Source organism: Stegastes partitus, unplaced genomic scaffold (genome assembly GCF_000690725.1).
Source record: "Stegastes partitus isolate 25-593 unplaced genomic scaffold, Stegastes_partitus-1.0.2 Scaffold513, whole genome shotgun sequence".
NCBI classification, from domain to species: Eukaryota; Metazoa; Chordata; class Actinopteri; family Pomacentridae; genus Stegastes; species Stegastes partitus.
The window spans coordinates 43,913-67,452 of NW_007578244.1; the positions used below are offsets into that span (position 1 = coordinate 43,913).

General features: G+C 41.1%; 1 protein-coding gene across 3 annotated transcripts; it reads left to right on the forward strand.

Annotated features, from left to right (window-relative positions):
• The first annotated feature begins 203 nt into the window (after positions 1-203).
• lpin2 (lipin 2) lies at positions 204-23,147 on the forward strand. 3 transcript variants are annotated; one of them, XM_008287683.1, is made up of 20 exons: positions 204-454; positions 6,630-6,830; positions 9,645-9,740; positions 10,321-10,685; positions 10,771-10,878; positions 10,981-11,107; positions 11,189-11,525; positions 11,623-11,722; positions 11,847-12,034; positions 12,524-12,617; positions 12,713-12,782; positions 12,872-12,964; positions 13,116-13,198; positions 13,542-13,689; positions 13,948-14,096; positions 15,356-15,442; positions 15,970-16,122; positions 17,557-17,671; positions 18,444-18,547; positions 20,299-23,147. In XM_008287683.1, exons 2-20 carry the CDS (start codon positions 6,639-6,641, stop codon positions 20,441-20,443), a joined length of 2,754 nt encoding a protein of 917 aa, XP_008285905.1. In that variant the 5' UTR covers positions 204-454; positions 6,630-6,638; the 3' UTR covers positions 20,444-23,147. The 3 variants fall into 3 exon arrangements, with proteins under 3 accessions (XP_008285905.1, XP_008285903.1, XP_008285904.1); XM_008287681.1 differs by lacking the exon at positions 204-454 and adding an exon at positions 3,601-3,847; XM_008287682.1 differs by lacking the exon at positions 204-454 and adding an exon at positions 3,601-3,847 and having other exon boundaries at positions 10,324-10,685.
• Positions 23,148-23,540: the final 393 nt, after the last annotated feature.

Genomic DNA, 23,540 nt, shown 5'->3' on the forward strand with positions numbered 1-23,540 from the left:
AGTGTGAGAGTAACCTCAAGCAAAGGAAAAAAATAAAAACCCTCAGGGGTGGTAAAGATGAGCCAAGGGTCCCAAACATCTGTTGTTGACTGAGCCCACCTCTCCCCCACACTGTACTGTCTGTCAATAAGTGTCTTCGACGATGAGCTGCTGAGGGCAAAGTCTTTGTAAATACAGCGAAGTTGCTCGAAGTTTTATTACAAACCCAGTGAGGAGGATTAAAGGACAGGCAGGCTGAGGTGTCCCGGCAGCTGTGAGCCTGCGCCGCCACCGTGCGGCTCTCTGTCCCATCAACCGGAGCTCACTGCTGCCAGCAAACACCAGTCGGTCACGGTGGTCCAGGCACGGACACGTCAGGACGCTTTTCAGGAGTTTCACGGGCAAAGACATGGGGACCGAGTGAAGACACAACCGCGTCCTTCGTCGGCAGCATCTCGCTGAAAGTCACCGAAAGGTAAAGCGCTTTAGCGACGGGATGTTTTGAGCCCGTTTCACAGCTGCCTGTAAGAATGCATATTTCTGACTCTGCCGTCAGCTAACGTTAGCTAGCATGTAAGCCGGCTAACATCTTCTAGCTGCAGTGGATTAAAACGACCCAGAAACGTAACGACTGGACGGGAAATGTTTTCATCACACAAGAAATGAACACGTCGACTTTTCATTGAAACCGGCGACCGAGCGACTGACTGTGGCACGTTAACGTTTTCGCCGTGTGCCGTTAACGGTAACCCAGCGATGAAGCTAGCCGAGGGTTAACGAGCTGGCACACAGCTAGCTCAGCCTCGTCTCCATTCATTTCCCCCTCTCTACTATGTATCGCTCCTCTGAATGTGGCTTCAACTTGTCCCAGCAAATAGTCACGATTTAAATGGGTTTTTTTTTTTCTGTTCGGGGATTTCCGCAGTTTTCTGACAGCGCTTGTGTTCAGGTGACATTTCAGTCGTGGGAAATATGTGTCAGCTTTAATCTCCTAAATTAGCTTTTTTTTTTTTTTTTTTGGCTAGAATCGCTAAAGCTAACTTTAAAACTGCCAGATATAATTGGAGCTAGTTTGCTGGTGCCCTGTGTACATTCATTTAGTAGTATAGAGCTGGTGGAGTGTTAGCTGTGGTGACACCTCACCAAACAAACACCTGGCTGTGGGTGGTGTTTGAAAACAATATCAACTAGAACCTTTTTTTTTTCCACAGCCATTTAATGTAAATGTGTAATGTCAGATGGCCACACACACTGATCCTGTCCTTCCTGAACCTTAGTTGACCCTATAAAACTCATATCTTTAACAATCAGTCAGATATATTATGTCATCTCACTTATCTATGTATCTAAACTCATACACTGAGCTGCAGGGAATACATCAGCCTTTCAAATAAACCCTATTTTTTATAACTGTTTAGCTCTTGTTGAAAGTGTTTCAGAGAAGGACTGAATATTACCGGTTGTTTTGAAGGCTGTAGTTAGTTGTCAGTCTACCATAAAGTTGATTGAACATACACATTGACAAATTGAAAGAGAAACCTTAACCGCTGGTCCCTAGAGTGAAGGGAACTGATCTTGTGGCCCTGTTGTGCAGCGCGGGGCAGTTTGTTTTGGCATGGTTTCCTCTTAGATGGACGGTCATTGTAAATAAGTACAAAGTTCTGAGTGATCACCTTTGTCCTATTTTAAAACATTTCTGTTTTGATGGGAGTGCTCTCTTCTTGACCAGCGCCCCTTTTGACTGATTTGAAAATGTTGTCCTCTTGGTGCCTTTGCAGTTACCAGTTCTTGACCCAGTTGAAAACCTAGATTATGGACTTGATGTCTTGGCCAGCGCTTCTGTTACCACCATAAAAATGCTAAATGAGGGAATATCTCTTAGAAGGATGGTTTTCAATCCCTTCATTCCAGAGACTTAGAGAATCAAATCCAAGGTGCGCTAAAGCTGTTTTGGTGGCACATGGTATTTATTTGTCACCTGTCGTATTTCAAAAATGTATTTATTGCAAGGCTGTTGTGATGTATTAATTAGCTGGTGTATCTAGGACTGTAAATACTTATTCTTTTCATTGTAGTTTAATCTGTTGATTAATTCCTTGATTAATGGATTAGTTGTTTGATTTACAAAATGTCCATCAGTGTTTCCCAAAAGCCCAAGGTGACATCCTCAAATGTCTTGATTTGTCCACAACCCAAAGATATTCAATGTACTGTTAGGAAGGAAATAAGAAACGAGAAAATATTCAGAGAATCAAAATATCAACATACATGTTAGCAACTTATTAAATATTGGTTGCAATATGTTCTTAAACATAATTTCCCACTTTGTGTATCTCCAAATTCACACTAGCCAGGAATTTTAGCACACGGTGGAAAATAAAGAAATTAATTGTCATTTTGAACACAAATCTGTGTTTTTTCCTAGCACTGCTGAATGTGTAAAAACGAAACCCAAAGCTGTCTGTCCAGGGCTGCTGTTGTCATGGTGTGTGTTACACACACAATATGAGGAGGCTGATTTTGGTAGAGTTTGGTGTAACCTAATACTAAGAAGAGTGTAACATGAACCCTGTGTGGTCTGGTTTGTCGGCTCACATACAGGACTGATTCATTTGTCACCCAGTCAAAGCAAATGTTCACCAGATCGTTCCATATGAAAACCATAATTATGTAGTAAGAGTACCATAATACTAGCATGCCTGAGCTTGTAATTCTTACTCATTTAAGTTCGTAGTTAAAGGTTTCTATGGTGATTTTTGCTTGGTTTATTCAGTCAGGGCTGGGTTACTTGTAGCTTACTATACTGTGTGTATATATATGCTCCTAACATTTCAGTTCTAAACAGCAAGTATTCATCTATTTATACATGGAGCTTGTCAAATTCTTGGAAACAGAACAGATCCTGGCACAGAGGGAGGACCGACCCACAGCCCTCGACTCAGTAGGCCTGTGTGTTTTCCTTGCTAGTGTTTACAAAAGGCTCAGCAGATGGGATGGTAGGGATGAGGCCTGTTTGGGAGAGCCTCATGCATTATGTTCATCTTAGGGACTTACTTAGGAGCTAACCCAGGCAAAGGCAAGAGGGAATCTTTTGTCGTCACATGTCCAGGATGTCAACCAGTTCAGTAGCAATAAGGAACAAAAAAAAAAAGAAGCATGTTGAAGTCCAATGTACTTAATATCCTATTGGTCAACTCCAGCAGCAGGTCATAGTCAGCAGCTCCCCACCTCCTCCCACTCGTTTTGATAAGTCATGCACAATAACAAGCACACACGCAGCTAAGATTGTAATGTACATGTGACTGACTATGCCAGAACGTCACGCTGCAGAGTACTGCTTGCTTTTTTCCCTGAGCTTATACTCTTATCAGGAGAAGACATTGCATAGCCGTTCACAGGAATTAGCTGTACCTTATCAGCCATACACCGCCACCTTAAAGGGGCCATCCTATTGGCTTACCCGTTGTGTCCTGTCAGCTGACTGGGTGAACACAAGTGCACATCCTGCAAAAAATAGCCCAGAAGAAGGCTGACAAAGTTTATGATAGTGTTGCATAATTGCCACTGGCTCCAGATTGTATATCTGTATTTTCCCCTTGGGAGAGTTATTTCAAGGTGATTAGGTGGGCTGTATTTGAGATTGGATCCAGGATGGCAGAGAGACACTATCATCGTAATCTTAGGGAGGAAAACATTTGTCCCAGTGGAGTATCCTGAGGTAGGTAAGGTAAGAGCTGGTGCTCCACCACTAGTGATGAAGAGACAGAGATCTTGGGGGAACAGGGAACTCCAGGGAAGCAACACAGAGGACAACACAGACTACAGTGAACAGGATGAGTCCCCATCCCAGAAGTCGTCTTGGTCCCTGGTGAGTCAGTAGTGGCAGGTTTTCTGTTCAGTCATGGCTTGGGCCTGATGCTAGAGGGCCTGATGTTAGTCATTTTGTATTGTTTTGTTTGGCAGGTTGCTTGGCTTGTTGGCTCATTGTTGTAGCCCAGTCTAGTGGTTTAACACATTACCACAGTGAATCAGACAGATGATGTCAGTTTTAGGACTACATTCAAGGCTTTTAGGTCTAAGATGGACTGTGAAAAGGGAGAGGTTTACTGATATAGTGTTGTGATCTCGTCAGAAGTGTTCAGGCGGGGTCATTCTGCTTGCATCACCTGTCTGATCTAGTAATCATCTTTTATCCAAAATACCTTGCCGGTCCTATTTAATTTGTAATTTTAGTACACTAGTACTTGTGTGTCCTACTTCTGAGTTGACACTGAAAAAGAGAATGCATACGAGCAGGTGAGGCATGTTTGTCACACCTGACTGACTTGTAGACAACTGAGTACTGATAACATCTGCAAATAAAAAAAAAAAAGGGTTTCATTTTTGTTTTTAATGTTTAATATTCCCAATGGTATCATGAGCTTTGTAATTGTTTGGACCCCTGTTGTGAAGACTTACTTCTTTATGTATTTCTGTGTGTATCCAAGGGAAGAACCTAAGGGCTCTTTATGTATCGCTACACTTGGTGTCAACACCGTCACTCCTGGGCTCTGTTACTGTCATGTAGAAGTGAAAGTAAATTATATATAGTACTTCAAATTTGCATCATGTGTTGTTTGCAACAAGACACGTTTTCGTTTCATGATCCAGATACAGATGCAAGCATACATGGAATAGACCGACAACATACCACTTGTGTACACTTCAACCATGACAGTGGCACATTGAAATCTGAGATAAACGATCATGTTAGAACTTTTCCACATTTATTGTGAAATTGCAATCTATGCAAATAAGCTGAAAACAAATCAGAAACTGTTCAGAGGGCAATTTTATTTTAAAGCTTACATAAGCCCGACTGCACAAGTGTGCGCAATAGAGGTATATTTAACTTTTTATATCCACTGTATGTCTTCTAGTTTTCATCTATTTGGTTGATCCCTGTCAGATTAGTTTATTTAATGATCACATTGTTAATTAATAGGTCACCCAAAGTCGTCATACTGTATGAACTGCTGCATTTGCCCACTCTATTGTTTTTCTCTAAAATAAAAGCCCAAATTATTTAGAACTTCCCACGAATTTGAAAATAGACAACAGATTGTAAAACTCAATATGGAAGTAACCTCACTGTTTTTTGTTTTTACTGCTTGAATTCATGTTGTAAACACATACGATTGCCACCATAGAATCACCATGTGATTGTTTCATGCAAGCAGCACTAAAACACACTTTTTTCCTTCAGCTTTTGGTTATTGTCCATAATGTGTAGTTTTGTGTCATCATCTGGGGAATTGTAGCAGGGGTAGCACTTTGGCACAACCTGAGTTGTCACAATATTAATGTTGGTATTCCACAGAGAGTCATTTTAGTGAATGTCAGCAAAGGGAAAGAGCTGTATTTTTTTCATCCTCCTTGTATACAAATGTGGGGTGAAGTTCTTAGAAACAACTGAGAGCTTCCTGTTGCTGAGCTTCCTCTTGAAGTCATCACAAATCATCCGAACCCTTTCCTAACCCCGTGAACAGTTTGCTGTGATGGCTGTTGAAGTTCCATGATGTTTGCCTGTCTGGTTGTGGTTAAAAGTGAGTTGTTCTGTGTTGCCTGTACATATTTTGTTGCTCTCTGTTCATCAGCTTACGCCATGCTAAAAATACCATGCCAGTTTGCTATATTCCATTATGCCACCCTCGTACAAATGCCCCCATTCTCTACCCCAACCCCAACCCCACCACCCCCCACCCCCATCACTGCTCTCATGGATTGACTCAGAACAAAAGGTCAGTGTCAGATAGGACCATTTCAGGTTACATAAACCCAGTGAAGTCAGCAGGGGAATGTGTTTACTGGCCCCACTAAACTAGACCCTGACCCCAGCAATCCAAAATCATGTTTACTAAGTTAATCGTTACACACACTCAGCGTCACGGTGCACAAATGACCACAAACAATCTTGTTCAGTGAAAGGAGACAAGAGGTCACAGGAAGGCAGGGAAGTTTGCATGATTATGCACCATTAGCCTTGGCCTGTGAATAATTTTCTCTCTGATTTAGGAGCTACAACAGCCTGTCAAGTAATTTACATCCCCACAAACTGCTCATCCCAAGTCACTAAAAGTGTTATGAGAAAATGTGCAGCATTAACCCAAGCGTGTGTAATTATAGGCACAGATATTTGGCTTTCTAGTTGATGTGTTCAGCAGAGAGTTGTGAATGTAAACAGGATGTGAGCTGCTGTAGGACTGAAGGATCTCTGACTGAGGGTGTTATCATTGTTTCTGCACAGCCATTAGCCCCTCTCTCTGATATTCCTCATGTGGGACAATAGCCAGTGATAGGACAACAGTGGTGCTCTGGCAGTCTGTATGCAGGTCAGGAGATAACAGACACCACAGGGCAGGCTGGCAGTTCAGTGAGCGAGCCAAGATGAAAGCAAAAGCTAAATGAGGCAGTCCAGCTGTCTGGAAGAGCACACTTAAAAGAAGCCACAACAGTGGACAAACTGCAAGAATACCAGGGAAATCAAGTGGAAAACTTGCAGATTTCACAACTTGTCAACAGCCTTCACTTGTGAACGCTGACTGAACAATACACCCTCATCCCGTCTTTCCGTAAACTCAGCTAATATTTTTGTTCTTTTCCCCCTCCAGGCGGACACCATGAACTACGTGGGACAGCTGGCGGGTCAGGTTTTGGTGACTGTCAAAGAGCTGTATAAGGGCATTAATCAGGCCACACTGTCAGGCTGTATTGATGTTGTGGTTGTCCGCCAGAGAGATGGCACCTACCAGTGCTCCCCATTTCATGTGCGCTTCGGAAAGCTGGGTGTACTACGCTCTAAAGAGAAAGTGGTGAGTTACGTTTTAAAAATTATGTTTCACTGACATGTTAAAGTAGTGAGCGATATATTGTGTCAGTATCACTTGTATTGTAATAAGCACACTTATTAAATGCACATATGACACATGACAGATGCTGCCTCTTGGCCAGGTCGTTATTGTAAATGAGAATCTGTTCTCAATTCACCCACCTGGTTAAATAAAGGAAAAATAAAATAAATAAATATGACAGAAAACAGACTGTATGCCAGCTATAAAATGTTTTGCTTTCCTTTGAAAAAGCAATGCAAGTCCCACACAGGATACGACCTGATACCTGATTGGTATTAAGAATTCCCATACATACCTCTGTATCCTCATCTGTGCTTGAGGACAGTGGCTTGAGACTTTATTAGTAACTACTGGCATTGCACGCCTGCATTTCTGACTGAATATTTGGTGGTTGACTGGCATTGTGGGAAATGTAGGTGCCAGGTTTTAACAATGAAAGAGAATTGTGAGTTATAAAAATAGACAGTGTCTCTGGTTCTGGTACAGTGATTTCAGTTTTCCTTTTTTAAACTGCCCACCATGGGTCTGCCAATGTTATGCAAGTGCAGTGTTCAGTCAGTCGAGCAGTCTTTCAAACACTGGTAAAGATTGTGACTACTGTATAACATTGTGTCCAACATAAGCCTTATTACTTTCTCAGGTTTTTAAAACTTTATTGTGAAAACGGTGTCAGCATGTATAAAATGTGCTTCTTTTTTTTTTTTTGAAAACTTCCATACTAGCCTTTCTCCTCATAAAATTGCCCCACATTAGCCTCAGAAAAAAGCATGTGATGACACGGTTCCAGTGTGGGTAATTAATAAATATTGAGCATAGCGATCACAGATGATGAATCATTCAGGGAAACGCTTTGTTTGTAGAGCATATGTTGGACGTTCTGGGCTTTTCTCCCTCAGTGACAGTGGGTTTACTATACACTCTTGCCTTGAGATGAGATTCAATTAATCAAGGTTGAGGAACAGTGGTGTTATTTTTAGAGCCAACTTCTCATTTTTGTCACCCGTCTGCGTTGGCCTAATTGATGGGGTGGGAAAACAGGTTTAGTCTATTTTGGTAGTAGTGCTGGAATAGTATAGGGAAGTGAACTTACATATTATGCAGCAACTTTGTAATTGAGATTACTTAAGTCAATCATCTTATATAAAGATTCAGAATATTTCTTGCTGTTCCGTTGGCAATTAGTAATGGCTAATATTAGATAGCGGTTGTAATTCAATGAGTTTACAAAACGCCAGTATGAACGGTGAACTTGTCCTGACTTCTATTCTTAGAACAGTTATATTGTGCACTGGCTTGAAAGAAAGCTTATTTACTTGCTGGTGGACCAGAGAGGATAATGATTTGTGGGGGACTCACACTGTCTCACTGCCTACCCAGAATGTTGATGGGCTCGGAGGGGAAGAATGAATGAGTGGTTTCTATGGCAACAGCTCTACAACTTGAATGTGTGGGAGAGGGAGGAAACGTGAAGAAAAAGGCCTCAACAAGGGCTGTTGTGTAACAAGCAGTTATGCATATGTCCCCGAGATCACTTATCAGAGCCTTGAGGGATGTTGCTCAAGATATATATTTAATCAGTTATATATAGGACTTTATTTATTTATATACAAGTTTCCGGACCAAATTAATGATGTGATATTTGTTCCTGACATGCAGACATTTTGTAAAATTCAGAGTGGGAATTTCACTGCTGTTGACAGCCAAATGCTAATTAAATTTTGGCTGTGGATAATGTGTCTGTCCCCATATGCCAGTCATTTAGGTTGGCAACCAGAAATGTTTTTAAAGTACTAAAGTTCTAAAAAACATTTGGGATAATAATTAAACTCAGCTATGCATAAGTAGTTCTCCCCTTCCATTTTTGTTCCGTTTGCTGGAACTGAACATGATCTTCAAAAGTCGAACTTCCTAGTGCTGTCAAAGCCAAATAACCCTACACTCTGCCTCAATTTTGAGCATCTGCAGGCAGCGATTGCCTGCAATAATTCCAGTAATCCAGCATGATGTTGGCGAATCCACACCTCAGCCACTCAAGTGAATGTAACCTGTGACCAACTGTGTAAGGTTGAAGAGGGCCCTCATTTAGTCTGGCTCATTTTTAATTGAGCATTGAAATTCCCAGCCACCACCATACATAAATTCCCTTTCGCAGCCCTGAGGGGGTGAAATTAAATCTTGAGACTGCAGAGAAACCACAGCAGCAGTAAAGGACACCAGCAAAAGGAAAGATACAACACGACAGATCACATGCATGGGAAGAAAAACAGATTATTCTGCTGGACATTGGCTGCAAATGAATATTGATGATTTAGTTTCAGGTTGCAGAGCACTTGTGAGTCAGAGTCTGCCTCCTCTGTAGTCTTGGCCAGACGTGACCTGTTTTTTTCGTTTGTGGTGTCAAGTTTCTGAATGGCTGCTGGTCCACTGGGGTTTGCCTGGCAAACATGAATGGCCTTGTTCTGTTGGCAGGCTCCATAGAATGCAAGCCCAGAAGACCCATACGCTTATTAGGTTTCCTCAGTCAAAGCTCTGGGAGAAAGATGTGGCTGTTGGTAGCTACAGGCCTTCTATGTGGCCTGACAAAGTGATGCAAGTATAATAAAACAAGACCCAGTTCATTTTTAAACCAGTTAAAAAGGCAAAAAGAGATCTTTAGATAGATGCACAGAGTGACATCAGCCAACCACCAAACATCACCATGACTGTACCATTAAATTGTCGGTGTTCATGTTGGCCCAGAGGTGTCAGTCTGTACCGTCTGCCAATTTTTTTCAGATCGACATCGAAGTGAATGGAGAGCCTGTAGACCTGCATATGAAGCTTGGTGACAATGGAGAGGCCTTTTTTGTCCAGGAATCTGAACAGCTGAATGTAAGCATGACATGAATAACAATACAGTTGAAGGTCCATGACAAAAAAGTTTAAATAAGATTACTAGTGTTTTGTAAAGCAAACTGCATGTTGTTTCTCTTTATCAGTGGCAACATCTTTTCCAGATGTCTGTTTTTTTTAGGGTCTGAACACAAAGTGAAAGAAACCTCTTGTTTGTTTTGCTTCTAAGGCAGCTACTCTCATCCATGCTCTGTGTTTCAGTGTAGCAGCCAAATATGTAAAGAACTGAGTTTGAAAAATTCTACACACATATTTTAGTAACATGTTCTACACACAACAGTAAGACACCATCTCAGAGTGCCCTTAATACCTACAGCAGTTTTGAAGTACAATGGCATGGTTAAGTGTGAGCGAGAAAATAATTACTCCACTATTGTGTAGAAGCTATATTTGATGAGTGATCTATTGCTTAAGCTCCCGGATCTCTTACTGTGACAGCTCAGCAGTGACAACCAACCTGTTCTCCTTGATTTGAGTCACTATGCAGACTCTAGGTATCATTAATGTTGCTTTTGCTTGCAGACAGTGTGAGCCTCATGCTAATGCATGCTTATTTTAGCAGATTGTCCCTGCCCACCTGGCCACCTCCCCAATCCCCACTGAGAGTCATTTGTTCTGGATCTCTGAAGTGGAGCACAGGGCACCAAAAGATCTGGAAGATGACCCTGTTGATCCAGAGGACCCACCTGAGCCCCCTGCGCCCAGCACCCAGGCCACAAAAAAGAAGAAAAGACGAAGAAAGAAGCACAAAGGAGACCCTCGTAGAGAGGAACTGACCCCACCAATGTCAGTCACTACTGGTAATGCTGTTGCTGCTAACACATCCGCTGCTACAACTGCTGCTATGTCCAGCACTGGGCAAAATGAAGAGATCTTTGAGATGGACTTGAGCTCTGATGAGGAGGCTGCAGCACATGTCTCAAGGTAAGTCCAGGGTAATGCTTGTTGCTGTCATCAGGATTTGTTTTAACAGACAAATGGTTAATTATTTTGTGTCTTCTGGATTCAGGTCACCGTCAGTGACCACAATGCGTGACATTGACCCTAAATTACCTGCAGCCAGACACAGTCTTGATGGTTATCCAATGTCTGATGGGGACTGGCCAGCAGCTGACAGGTATGTATTTACATGAAAATACAGCTATTAGCAAGTTGTAGCATAGACACATAATTGCCTCGACCTTAGTCATTGTTTGCATTTCTTTATCTATCCCTTTAGTCATGGATTGTCTCAGGCCTTCTCCCCTAAGAGTGACTCAGAACTGGTGATGAGGCCTTCAGAGAGCTTGCTCAGAGCTGAGTCCCATATGCAGTGGACCTGGGGAGAGTTTCCAGAAACAACCAGGGTAAGCACTTCTTTCTATTAAAGTGTAAGGCAGCAGTCAACATGCTTACCACCATAGTAACTTCCAATATCCAATGTCCAGGTCACCAAGAAAGAGAAACCAGAACTACTAAAAACAGTGACCATCACCCCATCAGAGAGCACACACTTTCGCGTCATCCTCAGCTCTGAGGCCATGGAAAATGAGACGGAGATTGAAAAGAAAGAAGGGGCCTCCACCTCAATGTGTACCATCGTGAAGCCCGAGCCACGCACTCCTATTACCACTGTAACGCTTGTGAATTCACTGTCACCTGTTAGTACTTTGACCTCTGTGAGTCCCGTCACTCCCCCAGAACCTCTGGATGTCCTGCCATCCAGTGTGACCACCTCCACCCCCTCTAACAGCCAACAGAGTGATTCACCCTCAAAGAAGAAAGGTACATTATGTGGATGTCAATTGGATCTTTTTTTAGGCAAATCTTGGTTAGTACTGACTATACATTAGGTAACGACTAATTCTGTTGTTGAATGCAGGTGTCCCAAAGAGGAGCCAGCATCAGGGTCCTGAAGATATCTACTTAGATGACCTGAATGTACTTGAACCTGATGTTGCTGCACGATATTTTCCCAAGAGGTTAGCTGATGAAAGAGTCACCTAATTACTTGACCTGTTTTAGTTACTCATTGTTTTCCTCATCTAAAAGAATGCTGAAAGCCTTAAAGACTAATCCGTTTTTTCTTTACTTTTGTTGCTGCAGTGAATCTGAGGCAGCAACTAAGCACTGGATGGACTCAGAGATGCGCTCCGGTTCACAGTCTCCACAGTCGGTGGGTAGTGCTGCAGCTGACAGCGGGACAGAGTGTCTGTCTGACTCAGCCAGCGACCTCCCTGACGTCACCCTATCTCTGTGTGGAGGGCTCACTGAAAATGCTGAAATATCCAAAGGTACACGAGAATGACACTCATAAAAAATGCAGCCTAAAGTGCACTTTTATGAAAGACAGAAAGTTATCCTCAGCCAGTAGAGGCATCCAGCACAACGTGTTATATAACGACAAAGTTTCTTAACTGTGTTCTCCACATAGGGAGGCATCCAGCTACTGTTGATGGAGACTAATTTTTTTTTTTTTTTTTAAATACAAAAAAATCAATGTGGTACGTTTAGTCGTGTCAGTATCAGTTCCCATTTTACTAGAGCTGACACCCTACAACACTGTCCCTATTACGTCTTCGTTTTTCTCTCCGTTTTTCATCTGTCAGTCAATTAAATATATGTGTCCTCCTCTGGAAGTGTGTATTAGAAGGCCTCCGCTGCTGTGGCTGAAGGAAGAAAAAGTTTCCTGACCTTTCTATGTAGTAAGATGTTATGCTTCACCACCACTGACCTTATCATCTGCTGTCTTTAATTAGTCTTCCTCTGCTCTCTGTTTGCAGAAAGGTTCATGGAGCATATCATCACCTATCATGAATTTGCTGAAAATCCAGCAATTATAGATAACCCCAACCTGGTAGTAAAGATAGGAAATAGGTATGTAAGCATTTTTATTTCCCCGGGGAAATGTACAAGAAAGTACTTTAAATGTGTGATCCTTATTGTGTGTTAACCAGTGTATGTATTCTCAGATATTATAACTGGACGCTAGCTGCACCCTTGATTCTAAGTCTACAAGCATTTCAGAAGAATCTACCAAAGGTAATTTACCACTTTGTTCTGTTCATTCTGTGTGGGCCGTTGTAAATTGGCACATAGGTCATTATTAACTGTCTCCTTGTCAATGTTAGGCTACAGAGGAGGCCTGGGTGAAGGAGAAAATGCCAAAGAAGTCAGGCCGCTGGTGGTTCTGGCGAAAGAGGGCGGATAGTACAATCAAGCAGGTGTGCATGTTAATAAGTACTCAAAATGCAAAATAAGCTATTGATTTCATTTTTTTTAGGCACATCATTATGCCCCGTGTTGTATTTTTAGATCTCATTTCTTAATTGTGCTAATTGTCCAGGGATTTGTTTCTTTCCTTCCTTCCTCTAGTCGGAGACGAAGCTTGAAACCAAGGAGGAGTCTCATTTGGAAGAAGAAGGGCCCTCCATATCTCAGGAGACGCTGGCTTTACCGTATGTGATACCAAGGATTTACTGATATGTGTGCTGTCAAGTGATACAGTAATTTGGCTAAATCAACCTATATTATTGGGCAGAGGATACAGTTGGTCAACAAAGGTTTTTTTTCAGATTGAGAAGACATATTATGAATGATGCATGTATGTAAAGTGGCATTTAATGGATGTAAACAGTTTCAGGTCAGAATTGTATGGAAATAGAAATGGCCATGTCTCAATACACATACAGCTAACGTATGTTTGTATATAGCATTTATTTTTTTTGCTGGCATTTCACATTATAGATAATTATCAGACATAATATATATCCAACCGTAACTACTGATGTTGTCCTGAAGGCCTAAAGTGGGAGACTCATCCAGTGATGAAGAGTCCAAGGAGGTGAGTGCCGTATCCTGTCAAGAGAGGCTGCATGCAGGAGACGTCCAGCACCATTCCAGCGCGCACACTTACAGAAAGTCACTACGCCTGTCGTCTGATCAAATTGTAAGTACATTGTTCAACATGTTTACAGAGTACAAAGGCTTTATTTGGTAGTTTAGAGCTCCCTCTGCTGGCGGGCCAGTAATTGTATAGTGTTTTCTCCAGCTGTAGTCTGTAGGGGGCACTAAAGGCCTGTGCATGTTCTTTGTAATGTGGCAAACAAATTGTACTGCAGGGTGATGGCTAATTTGTTGGAATCCCTTTTAGTGAATGAAATGGACTGTTCCCCAGATGCCCTCACAGATTTCCTTGTGTTTGCAGGCCAGTCTAAAGCTGAAGGAGGGACCAAATGATGTGACGTTTAGCATCACCACCCAATACCAGGGCACATGCCGCTGTGAGGGCACCATCTACCTGTGGAACTGGGATGACAAAGTCATCATCTCTGACATTGATGGCACCATCACCAAGTATGAGCATACAATCACTCACAAAACTTTCACACCGCGTCCGAACTGAGTAATAATACTGAACAACTGTGGCATTTTTTAACATTTATATTGCTAGATAAAGTATGTCATTAAAGAACGTAGCTATGGCTGCAGATGAGCTGTTCAATCTATCAACATTGATCTTGTGTGTAATCCACTGTGGTAATTGTGGGCAGTGCTGGACAACACAGTAAATCACTGTGTTATTGTTGCAACCTGTTGCGTTGTTCTTCTCCATTAGTTTACGATGTTGTTTGGGTGCTTTCCCTTCGCTGCTTGCTCATAAAATATTTCTAGTAAATACCGAATATTGATTTAGCATGTATGTAGGGAGTAATCAATGAAGCTGTCACTCACATTCATCTGTTTTAGAGGCCTATTTCATTTTGTGGATCTAATTTTAAATCTCTAGGCAAATCAAGTAAGCATCTGTTGCACACCAGTCTTGGATCGTTTTCTGTAAACATCCACTATGCAGAAAAGTAAGCAATTCATACATCAGTAAGACAGTCCTGTCGTGTTTTTAGTCTCTCATGTCTGTAAATTGCCCACATACTTTGAAATAGGTTGAGCAGGTTTTTTTTCATTTCCTTTCTTTGACATTTGTTCTGAGGAACTTCATTGCCGTGGATATGTTCAAGTCCTTCTCAAACAGCAGATATTAAGGGTATAATCCAGTTCTATTTATGTTAAGCTATTTAATTATCCTAGAGCTAGCTGCACATCTTTTGAAACAAAACTGACGTCTGCTGCCTTTGTGACGCCTACTCTGTGAGGTTCATAGGTGGTCACCATCAAACAGCTCCAGATTGACTGCAGCTTATTATCTCAGTGACCCCTTAGGCCAACCTGTGACATGTGGCTTTCTTTTAGTAACAGAGTAAAGAGTGCAAGGACTATAATGAGCCCATTTACATTTCAGTGTGTAAGAACACACAGCCATAAGCTGAGGGTGAGACAGAGCCTCCCCTATGGGCTAGTAATCCTCATTAGTGGAGAACAGTCCATAATGTTCTATGTTAAATGATAAAATGGTAAAGTATGCTGCTTTACTTGACCTCCTTTGAACAGTCTATACTACCAATGTGCTTTATTTTCTTCCATGCACATTCTTTCACTGTCTCTCTTACTCTACGTCTGCTGCATTTTATCTTTTTTTATCTCTCAGCGATGTGCCTGGCAGATGGGGCTATCTCTATTTATTTGTCATTCATATTTGTTTGTGTTTATTGTTTCAGGTCAGATGTATTTGGACAGATCCTTCCACAGTTGGGGAAGGACTGGACCCACCAGGGCATTGCCAAGCTCTACCACTCAGTAGCTGAGTAAGTGCACAACAATACTGATTAATCGCAGAGGAAGGATGAATGGATGGTCAGTGGTAAGAACTGTCTGGGTTTTTTTTCCCAGTCGGCTTTTTGTGGAATTCATATTTCCTCCCAGTGTTTGCGTGGGGTGCTCCGAGGTGGATGACTCAGTCAGTTTAAATATAATTAAGTCTGAATTATTCCAGAAACTAAAAACACCATTAGTCTCGTTATTGCTCAAATACATCTCTCACTGAATTTCCTTTTTTTTTTTGAGTTTTAAACTTAATTCTGGAACTATCTTAGCTACTTTAGTCTTTCAAGGAATAGAAAATTAAATACACACAGAAAAATGAAGGCAATATTGAGAGGTTGTAAGTAGAATCCTTCCTCAGTAAAATTTTCATTGAATTGTTGTCACTTCCGCACATTATGAGAGCAACCAGTATAGTAAATCTAATTAATGTGCTATTCTTAGTTGTTGCTATTATGGTCATGACAATATTGAAACAACTGTTAACGAGCACTGATGTCCCCATCGGCAGGAATGGCTACAAGTTCTTATACTGCTCAGCTCGGGCTATTGGCATGGCAGACATGACAAGAGGTTATCTGCAGTGGGTCAATGATGGAGGCACCATCCTGCCCCGTGGACCTCTCATGCTTTCTCCCAGCAGCCTCTTCTCTGCATTTCACAGGTACAGTAATATGCGCTAGAAATGGCTTCCACTCTCGGAATCCTAAAATTCATCATATATATTAAATCCCCCCTATCCTCAAACCTTGATTCTGTTTTTAAACCCATTTTTTTTCTCCCTTCAAACTTAAATCCTTTTTGTCTGCAAACTTAATTTCACATTAAATATCCCTAAGTTTCTCAGTATCAGAATGTAGTATCAGTATCCTTACTCCCCAAAGCCTCAGTCCCTATAATAAGCCTTTCATATGCTGTGGTTATTAAAAATACTGAAAACTCAGGCTCATGAATTCATAACTAAAACGACGTTAACTGTGTCGGTAGCATTGCCACCAGCTCTTAGAAATACAGTCACGGTCAGCAGTTTATTGCTGTTTTTTTTACCTTGTATTATGTTTGTTTCCCTGTTGGTTGTCCGACTGTCACAGCCCCAGATGGGAATTGTCTCTTCAGAGACAGGAAATGGAGAAAGCCTTCAGGGTGTCGCCTTTGATGTGGGATTGACATGCACATTAATTAGCTAGTTAGGTTCAGGAGATTTGTAGGATTGATCTTTTAGAAGTGAGCTATTGATTGAATATTATATAAGAAAACAATCATTTGTCTACATTTTTCATAGTAATAATATCTTTCCAAGTGACATTAAAAGTATTTTTTAGCTGGGAGTTGATGCAAAGGTGTCACAGCTGATCTGTTGTTTGCATTTTATGAAGCTCTTGTCCAAATGAATTGTAATAGCATGTGTTAATGTCAAGTTAATTAAACACTACGCTTGTTATTAGGATTCCCAGCGTTGTGAGGGCATAAATATCAATGGCTTGATGGCGTTGCTAAATTATTGTGCAAATCTTTTATCCTCTGGCTTCAATATGCATACAACACACACAGTCAGATACGGGCCTTCATATACCATGTAGGAACATCAATACATTTGTCAGAATCCTAACATAACTAAGGACAGTGGCTTATCTGATTTGTACACCTTAAGTGAAGTTTTGTTGAGCATGTCAACTATGTTCTACTATTGTTTGTATCTTAACAATGCAGCACTGCAGTGTAGATTTTTTGTGATTCCTATATTAAATGATTAATGTGTAACTATAGCAACCCACAGCACGATGCTTTTAGTTCAGTGTTGTTCATTTGCAGATATTTAAATGATTTACCTGACTCTCTGACATCCCAGATATTTGAACTTTCACTGAGAAAGCTTGACCAAAGTGGTCATTTTGAACAGATTGTTTTTTTTGCGCTGCATCTAGATGGTTTGTAAAGTCAAACACACCGTTTACAGAAAGGAATCGAAATCAAATCTACATTCACTGTGTGAAAGAAGTTTTAGTGAAAATAACCATGTGTTACCTCAGACTCAGAATTGACCCATGGTAAGGACATGCATGTGTGCCGCTCTAATAAAACAGTCTGTTTGCTTCAGGGAGGTCATTGAGAAGAAACCAGAGATCTTCAAGATTGAATGCCTTACAGACATCAAGAACCTGTTCCAGCATAACAAGCAGCCATTCTACGCCGCCTTTGGGAATAGAGCTAATGTGAGTTAATGCATGTTTGAAGATGTCAGACTGCCAGACATTAAAGTGCTCGTTATTACCTGTCAGTTAGCTGTGTTTTCCAGTGGCTGATGCATTCATGATGTATTGTAAGATCAACATGACACTTTTGGCTATCAGCTAGCAGACGCAAACATGTGAAATCAGTACTGGGCTGAACCTGAGCTGAGGTCACTAGCCGAGTATAATTCCATGTGACTTCATCTATGAAAGGGAGCTCAAGTTGGGCACAGCATCCCATCTTCAGCTGCATAAACACCAACACCCAGACGAAGCACTGGGTCGGCCATCAAAAATCCGTCTGTCTCCATCTGTCACCAAAGACAACAAAACAAAACACACAAACACACACAGTCTTGCTGTTGCCCACCAAAACATTCAGTCTAGAAATTTTGCCATTACATGCATTAGTTGGAACACAAACAGGAAACCTGTGGTTGACGTTATTAACGCCCTTATTTCACTTTGCAGAAGTCTGTGTGTGTTGCACATAAAAGGCTACTTTCTAAGAATTACATAATCAAGTGTGTTCTGTGATGGCTGCTAAAGGTCCTGTTAGTAATATTTCACCACATAGATTACAAGTTTATTCACATACTTTATCTAAGAGGGTTTTGTTGGTTTTAAAATGTACGTTTGTGTTGTGTTTATAAACACTAGCGTCTAAAAAATGAACAAGTTTCTAAGTGTAATGAGTCCTGTGTTTTCTATTTCAGTAGCTTTGTAGTGCTTTAACCAGCATGTCTCCGTACAGGATGTGTTTGCCTATAAGGAGGTCGGTGTTCCAGTGTGTAGGATCTTCACAGTTAATCCCAAGGGAGAGTTGATCCAGGAGCAGACCAAGGGCAACAAGTCCTCGTAAGTATATCACAGGTCTTGTCTGTTTAACTGCAAACATCTCCAGTAGTTGGATAACTGATACATCAGTTAGTATTGGTGTACATTCATTGGTACAATATAGTGTCCGATAAAAATCCCACAGATGGATTGTTTTAGCATCTTTCGGGTTACTGTTTTGGTTTTTCAGCATGCACTTTACCTATTTTGTTCACATTCCCCATTTTCAGCAAAAAAAAAAACCCAAACTTTTAGTAACTGACTTTTCGCTGTCTTCCCAGCAGCAAACACAACACAGATGAACTTGGAGACAAGCTGGTAAACATAGTGGGGCATTTAGCAGCTTCAGAGATGGATATTTCCCTCAGGAGCTAATGCCAAACTAAACACAGCTAAAGGGAGAGGGAATACTGGGCTTAAATCTGTCAACTAGCCAGCAACACAACTTGAAATTCATTCTAACTTTCCACACAGTTTGTAAGTCTGTCCTCAAGTAACACGAAAGAATAATGCAGCATTAAGATTTACTCACTATCTAAAGGTCCCATATAGTAGAAATCTAGTTTATTTAGTTTTATGTGATTTAGAAATCTGAAGGTGTAAAATACACGCAGTGAGAATATGGTGATACTTATTTCTGCCATTCCTCACACCATGCCTCTCCTAGATGACCTCCCAGTTTTACCAGCCAGTAAGAATCGTATCCAGTGTCAACGTATAAACTGGGTAACAGCTTGTTACGCAGCGTCGACTTTGTGTAGGTCTGCCCCCTCGCTGCCACTTCTTCCCCCTGTTCTGCTGGAGGCTGCAAGAGTGAACATAACAGTCTTCATGCCCTTCCTGCATCTGAGGAACTGAAGACCAAGGGAATTCTATTTTTGATGGCAATGTCCCCTCAACAATAAGAATGTCCTTATTGTTAGCGCATTGTGCGACTCATTTGGCTAACATTGCCCTAAGCTTTGATTTTATGCCTTCAAGTCAAAGCTCTGTAATGTAAAGCTGAGCAACATTCAGAAATGTTGGGAACTTTGACACTGTTATGAAACCAGTAAAAAACAACTGAGTGGGTTACTGTGCACTGTCATTTGTACTTCAGTGCAACCTCAGCTCAGCCTTGCAGCTGGGTTCTTAATAAAGCGGTTCTCATTTACGTATTTTTTTTCATTTCTGTTGCCAGACAAGTTTGAAATAGTGACTGAAAGCAGCTCATCAAGACGACATGTTAACCAGCACTGACTTCAAATCCTGTGAATTCAGCAGTACTTCCATGTAAAATGACTGCTCAGAGAGAAAGATAGAAGTGATAGAAAGTCGTGGTCTCACACTCGTTCACATCTATGTCAGCTGCTGTACGGTCAGCTGGTCAGTCCAGACACAGAGAGGGTCTTGTTCCTGAAGGAGCCGTAGACGGCAGCAGTTCAGCTGCAATTTAAGCTACAGACACTGAAACAGCATGTGTAGTACAGGGATTAACCCAGGTGTTGTACAGTCATGGGAAAAAATGAACCATCACTGTGGTGTTTTGAGCTGAAAATTAAAAAACACATTTTGGGGGGAAAAAGAGCACAATATGGGACCTTTAATAAATGCCATCCTTCTTAAAATCTTTTTTAGGAATTCTGTTAGAACTGGATTTTGTTTATTTATTTAGCTTGATCACTAACTAAATAAAAGTATAAATGGTATTTAATTCTCAATGCTTGTTGTTCTCTATCTCCCTGTCCCCCCCTTTTTTTTTTTTAATCTCTAATTCTATCCTTCCTTTGCAGTTATGGCAGGCTCAGTGAGCTGGTGGAGCATGTGTTCCCTTTGTTGAGTAAGGAGCAGAACGAGGCCTTCGTGATGCCAGAGTACAGCTCTTTCTGTTACTGGAGACAGCCGATACCCGACATCAACCCCGATGAACTGCTCTGATCTTGCACTTACAGATACACAGGTATACGTGTACTTGTGATTGAACTGTGCACTTGGTTGCATCTCCTGAACACACATGGACTGGAACCCAAATTTTCTTCCATAGTTTCAGACTCACACAACTCTTTAGTTAGTGTGACACAATAACAGGGTTATTACTATAAATACATTAAGCTGGTATCATGTATTTTCCTATTAGAGATGAGAGGAAGTTATTACTATAAGAGTAAATCCTGATGAATAATGTCCTAAAAGGTTTATCCCTGGGAGACAAGAGACCGATCACCACCTAATGCCCGCCTGGAATAGTGATTGAAACCCATCTTATCTCTGTAAGTCTGTAACTTCTAGGTCTGTAATAGCCATGAGGAGATCAACGGAAGCCCCACCGAGGCACTAGAGTCAGAGCAGAGCGGAGCACAGTGTTACCCGATGCCCTGTAGAAATGTCACGTTCAAAACACAAAAACAACACTGCTAATTAAAACAGGACATCTAATTAACACCGGGCAGCAGCTATGTGCTGGTCATGTTTGCTGTGGCTGCTATATTTTCCTAGTTGAACATATCCAGCCCTTGATTGGAGGCTCTGTTCTGTTGAAAACAGTAAAATAGTCGTCGTGGCTGGGAAATAACAGATTATACCAACTAAATTTAGCAACCCACTGCAAGAACGCTACAGCTGGTGTTCAGTTTTCCTGACACTGCTGACTCCTGACTGACCGTGGTCACTGTAGGTAGAACAGATTTCACATGACCACGTTTTTCCCTGGAGAGGTTACGGCCTTCCCACTCAATGAGTCACGTTGGGTATGTTAATATTCAAGGTCATACCAGGGATATTCTTTTGCCAAGTATGCGAAGATGCACAGTTCGTTGTGACTTAAAAACAAATGAAGCAGCTTCATGGTATATTGTCTTGCTCTTATTTTAATGTGTGTGTTTTTTTTTCTGTTATACAGGCTCTGGCAAATCAAGTGTGTTTTGTTAACAATGCAGTCATTATTTATGATAATTGATATGTTTAAGTTATTGATTTGTATCGTGATGCCTTTGCTTGTCTGAAAAAGTAATTTATCACCAATGCAATGTGGAAATACTTCAAATTTTGTATGTTTGGTCACAGATTAACACGCACTTAACAGTAACTGCTAAGCCTTGTGCAATCTTTCTTTCGTCATGTCTCCCACAACAACCTGTACTCCTTGTTTAACAGTAAACCGTTCAACATGTCAGGCACATAGACATTCCTGAGCAAACCTCAGAATCCGCAGCTTTAGTATTAAAATGTGTGTAAATGTAAGAGATAACGCTTGAGTTGGAACAGTGGAAATAAGCAGATCTGAGAGGAGCTTAAAATGAAGGATTTTCGTTTGCGAGGTCCTCTGTGGGACGACTGTGGGATGATGTAAATGTGTGTGTGTGCGCATACGTAATCACTGAGTGCTGCTGCTGGTGGGGTGGCAGCATCGTGCACCCCTTGCTTATGTTCCCTCAGTGGCTTTACCAAGATTTATCCAAGGCACTTTGTCTAAGCTGCATCCGCAGACGCAGACTTACAACTCAGCACACCTCTCACCCACATGCACTTCACTGACGGTCTCAACAGACAGTGGACCACAGTATGCAATTATTGCAGGACGGAGAATTTTACGTCTTTGACAAATCAGTTATTCTGAAATGTCGATTTAAATAATGGTTGAAAGGTGGCTTTTATTTGTTGTTTGCAAAGAGTGGGGATGAAAAACAGAACGATGTTTATTTGGCCCACTGAAAAGACGTGAAGTATCGCAGCCTCCCCTTCGCCTCAATGTGTGTTTGTGTGCGCAAGAAGAAGAAAAGACTGATCCGGTGCCTCTGGTGTCCGGAGGAAGAGAAATTTGGAAACTTTGTTTGGATATAAACAGGAAATACTTGACTCTGTAGAGGAAGCTTTTTGAAGTGCTTTCCTGGCATAATGTGTGTATGATTGAGGAAATGACATGAATCCTACTTCCAACACAAGTGTAGCAGGAACACGATATGTGCTTGTGAAGACTAAAAGAGCAGGAGCAAGCAAAACCATAAAACAAAAAAAAAAAAAGCACAATTTATGATGACAGCTACATCCAGACTGTCACTATTAGTTGTCATTATTTCACGATTGTTTTTGCATTTGCTCTGTAGCTCTGATGTTTTGTGATGATTAAGACGTGTGTCTTGCTCTGATTCGTTTGCTTGTTCTCTACGAAGTTTGGTGAAGTCAAATAGATTTATCTTATAATTAGCAAAAGGAATTCCATTCTTTCTATGAAAGTAAAGCATCTTGTGTGAAAGAATCACACTTCATCCTCTATGATCCTGGGATATGTGGTCTTTATTGTTTGTTCTCACTCAAGTGCTGTGGAAACTTATCTGGTATATATGCTGATCATCATATTCTTCTGTCTTGATGCCTTTTTGTTTTTATTATTTCTTCTAAAGTGTATGATCTTTTGTGAGACTACGTTTCGTTTTGTTTGGATGTAACGCTTGCTATTTGATTGTGTCTGACCAACAGAAATACCTTAAATGTATGCTGTGTTTGATTTGTATAGAAATGTGTTTAAAGAACAAAGTCCATTGTAAGAAGAAGAAGAAGAAAAAAAAAAGAGCAGGCCTAATGAAGCTAACAAAGTGTGGCTCGTGGTCGTATTTGTATTAAATAAAGTTTCTAACTGAATACATTTACGTGTTCTGCATTTTTCTCATCTCCAGTCTGAGTCAGAGTCAAAAAGTTCAACAGTAACCACAGGCTAGTGGAGTAACTTTTAACCTGTTGTTTATTTTTAGCAGTACATTAATGATATTAATGTTATTGCAGTTTCAGTCCCTCAGGTCGTTCCAAATTTCAGTTTATTGAAAACCCCGAACATTAAAGATTGATTAAAAACATTCATTCAGGGTCACTGGTATTTGTTCAGCTTGTAATTACAATCGTTGTTTTTTTTTCCTCTTTAAGGGTTAACTGAGCCTACGCTAAAGATCAAATAGTTCTTACCATTTGTCTTTGGAAAGTTTTCTAAGTCTCAGGAGTGAGGAGAAAGGAAAATTCATCCACACCCACTTTACATAACCTC

Bases quoted from the DNA above. Each gene is read 5' to 3' on its own strand.
- lpin2 (XM_008287681.1), top strand. From the start codon at position 3,734: ATGAAGAGACAGAGATCTTGGGGGAACAGGGAACTCCAGGGAAGCAAC. The intron at 12,965-13,115 runs GTGTGCATGTTA...TCCTTCCTCTAG, and splicing joins CGGATAGTACAATCAAGCAG to TCGGAGACGAAGCTTGAAAC. The intron at 17,672-18,443 runs GTGAGTTAATGC...GTCTCCGTACAG, and splicing joins CCTTTGGGAATAGAGCTAAT to GATGTGTTTGCCTATAAGGA.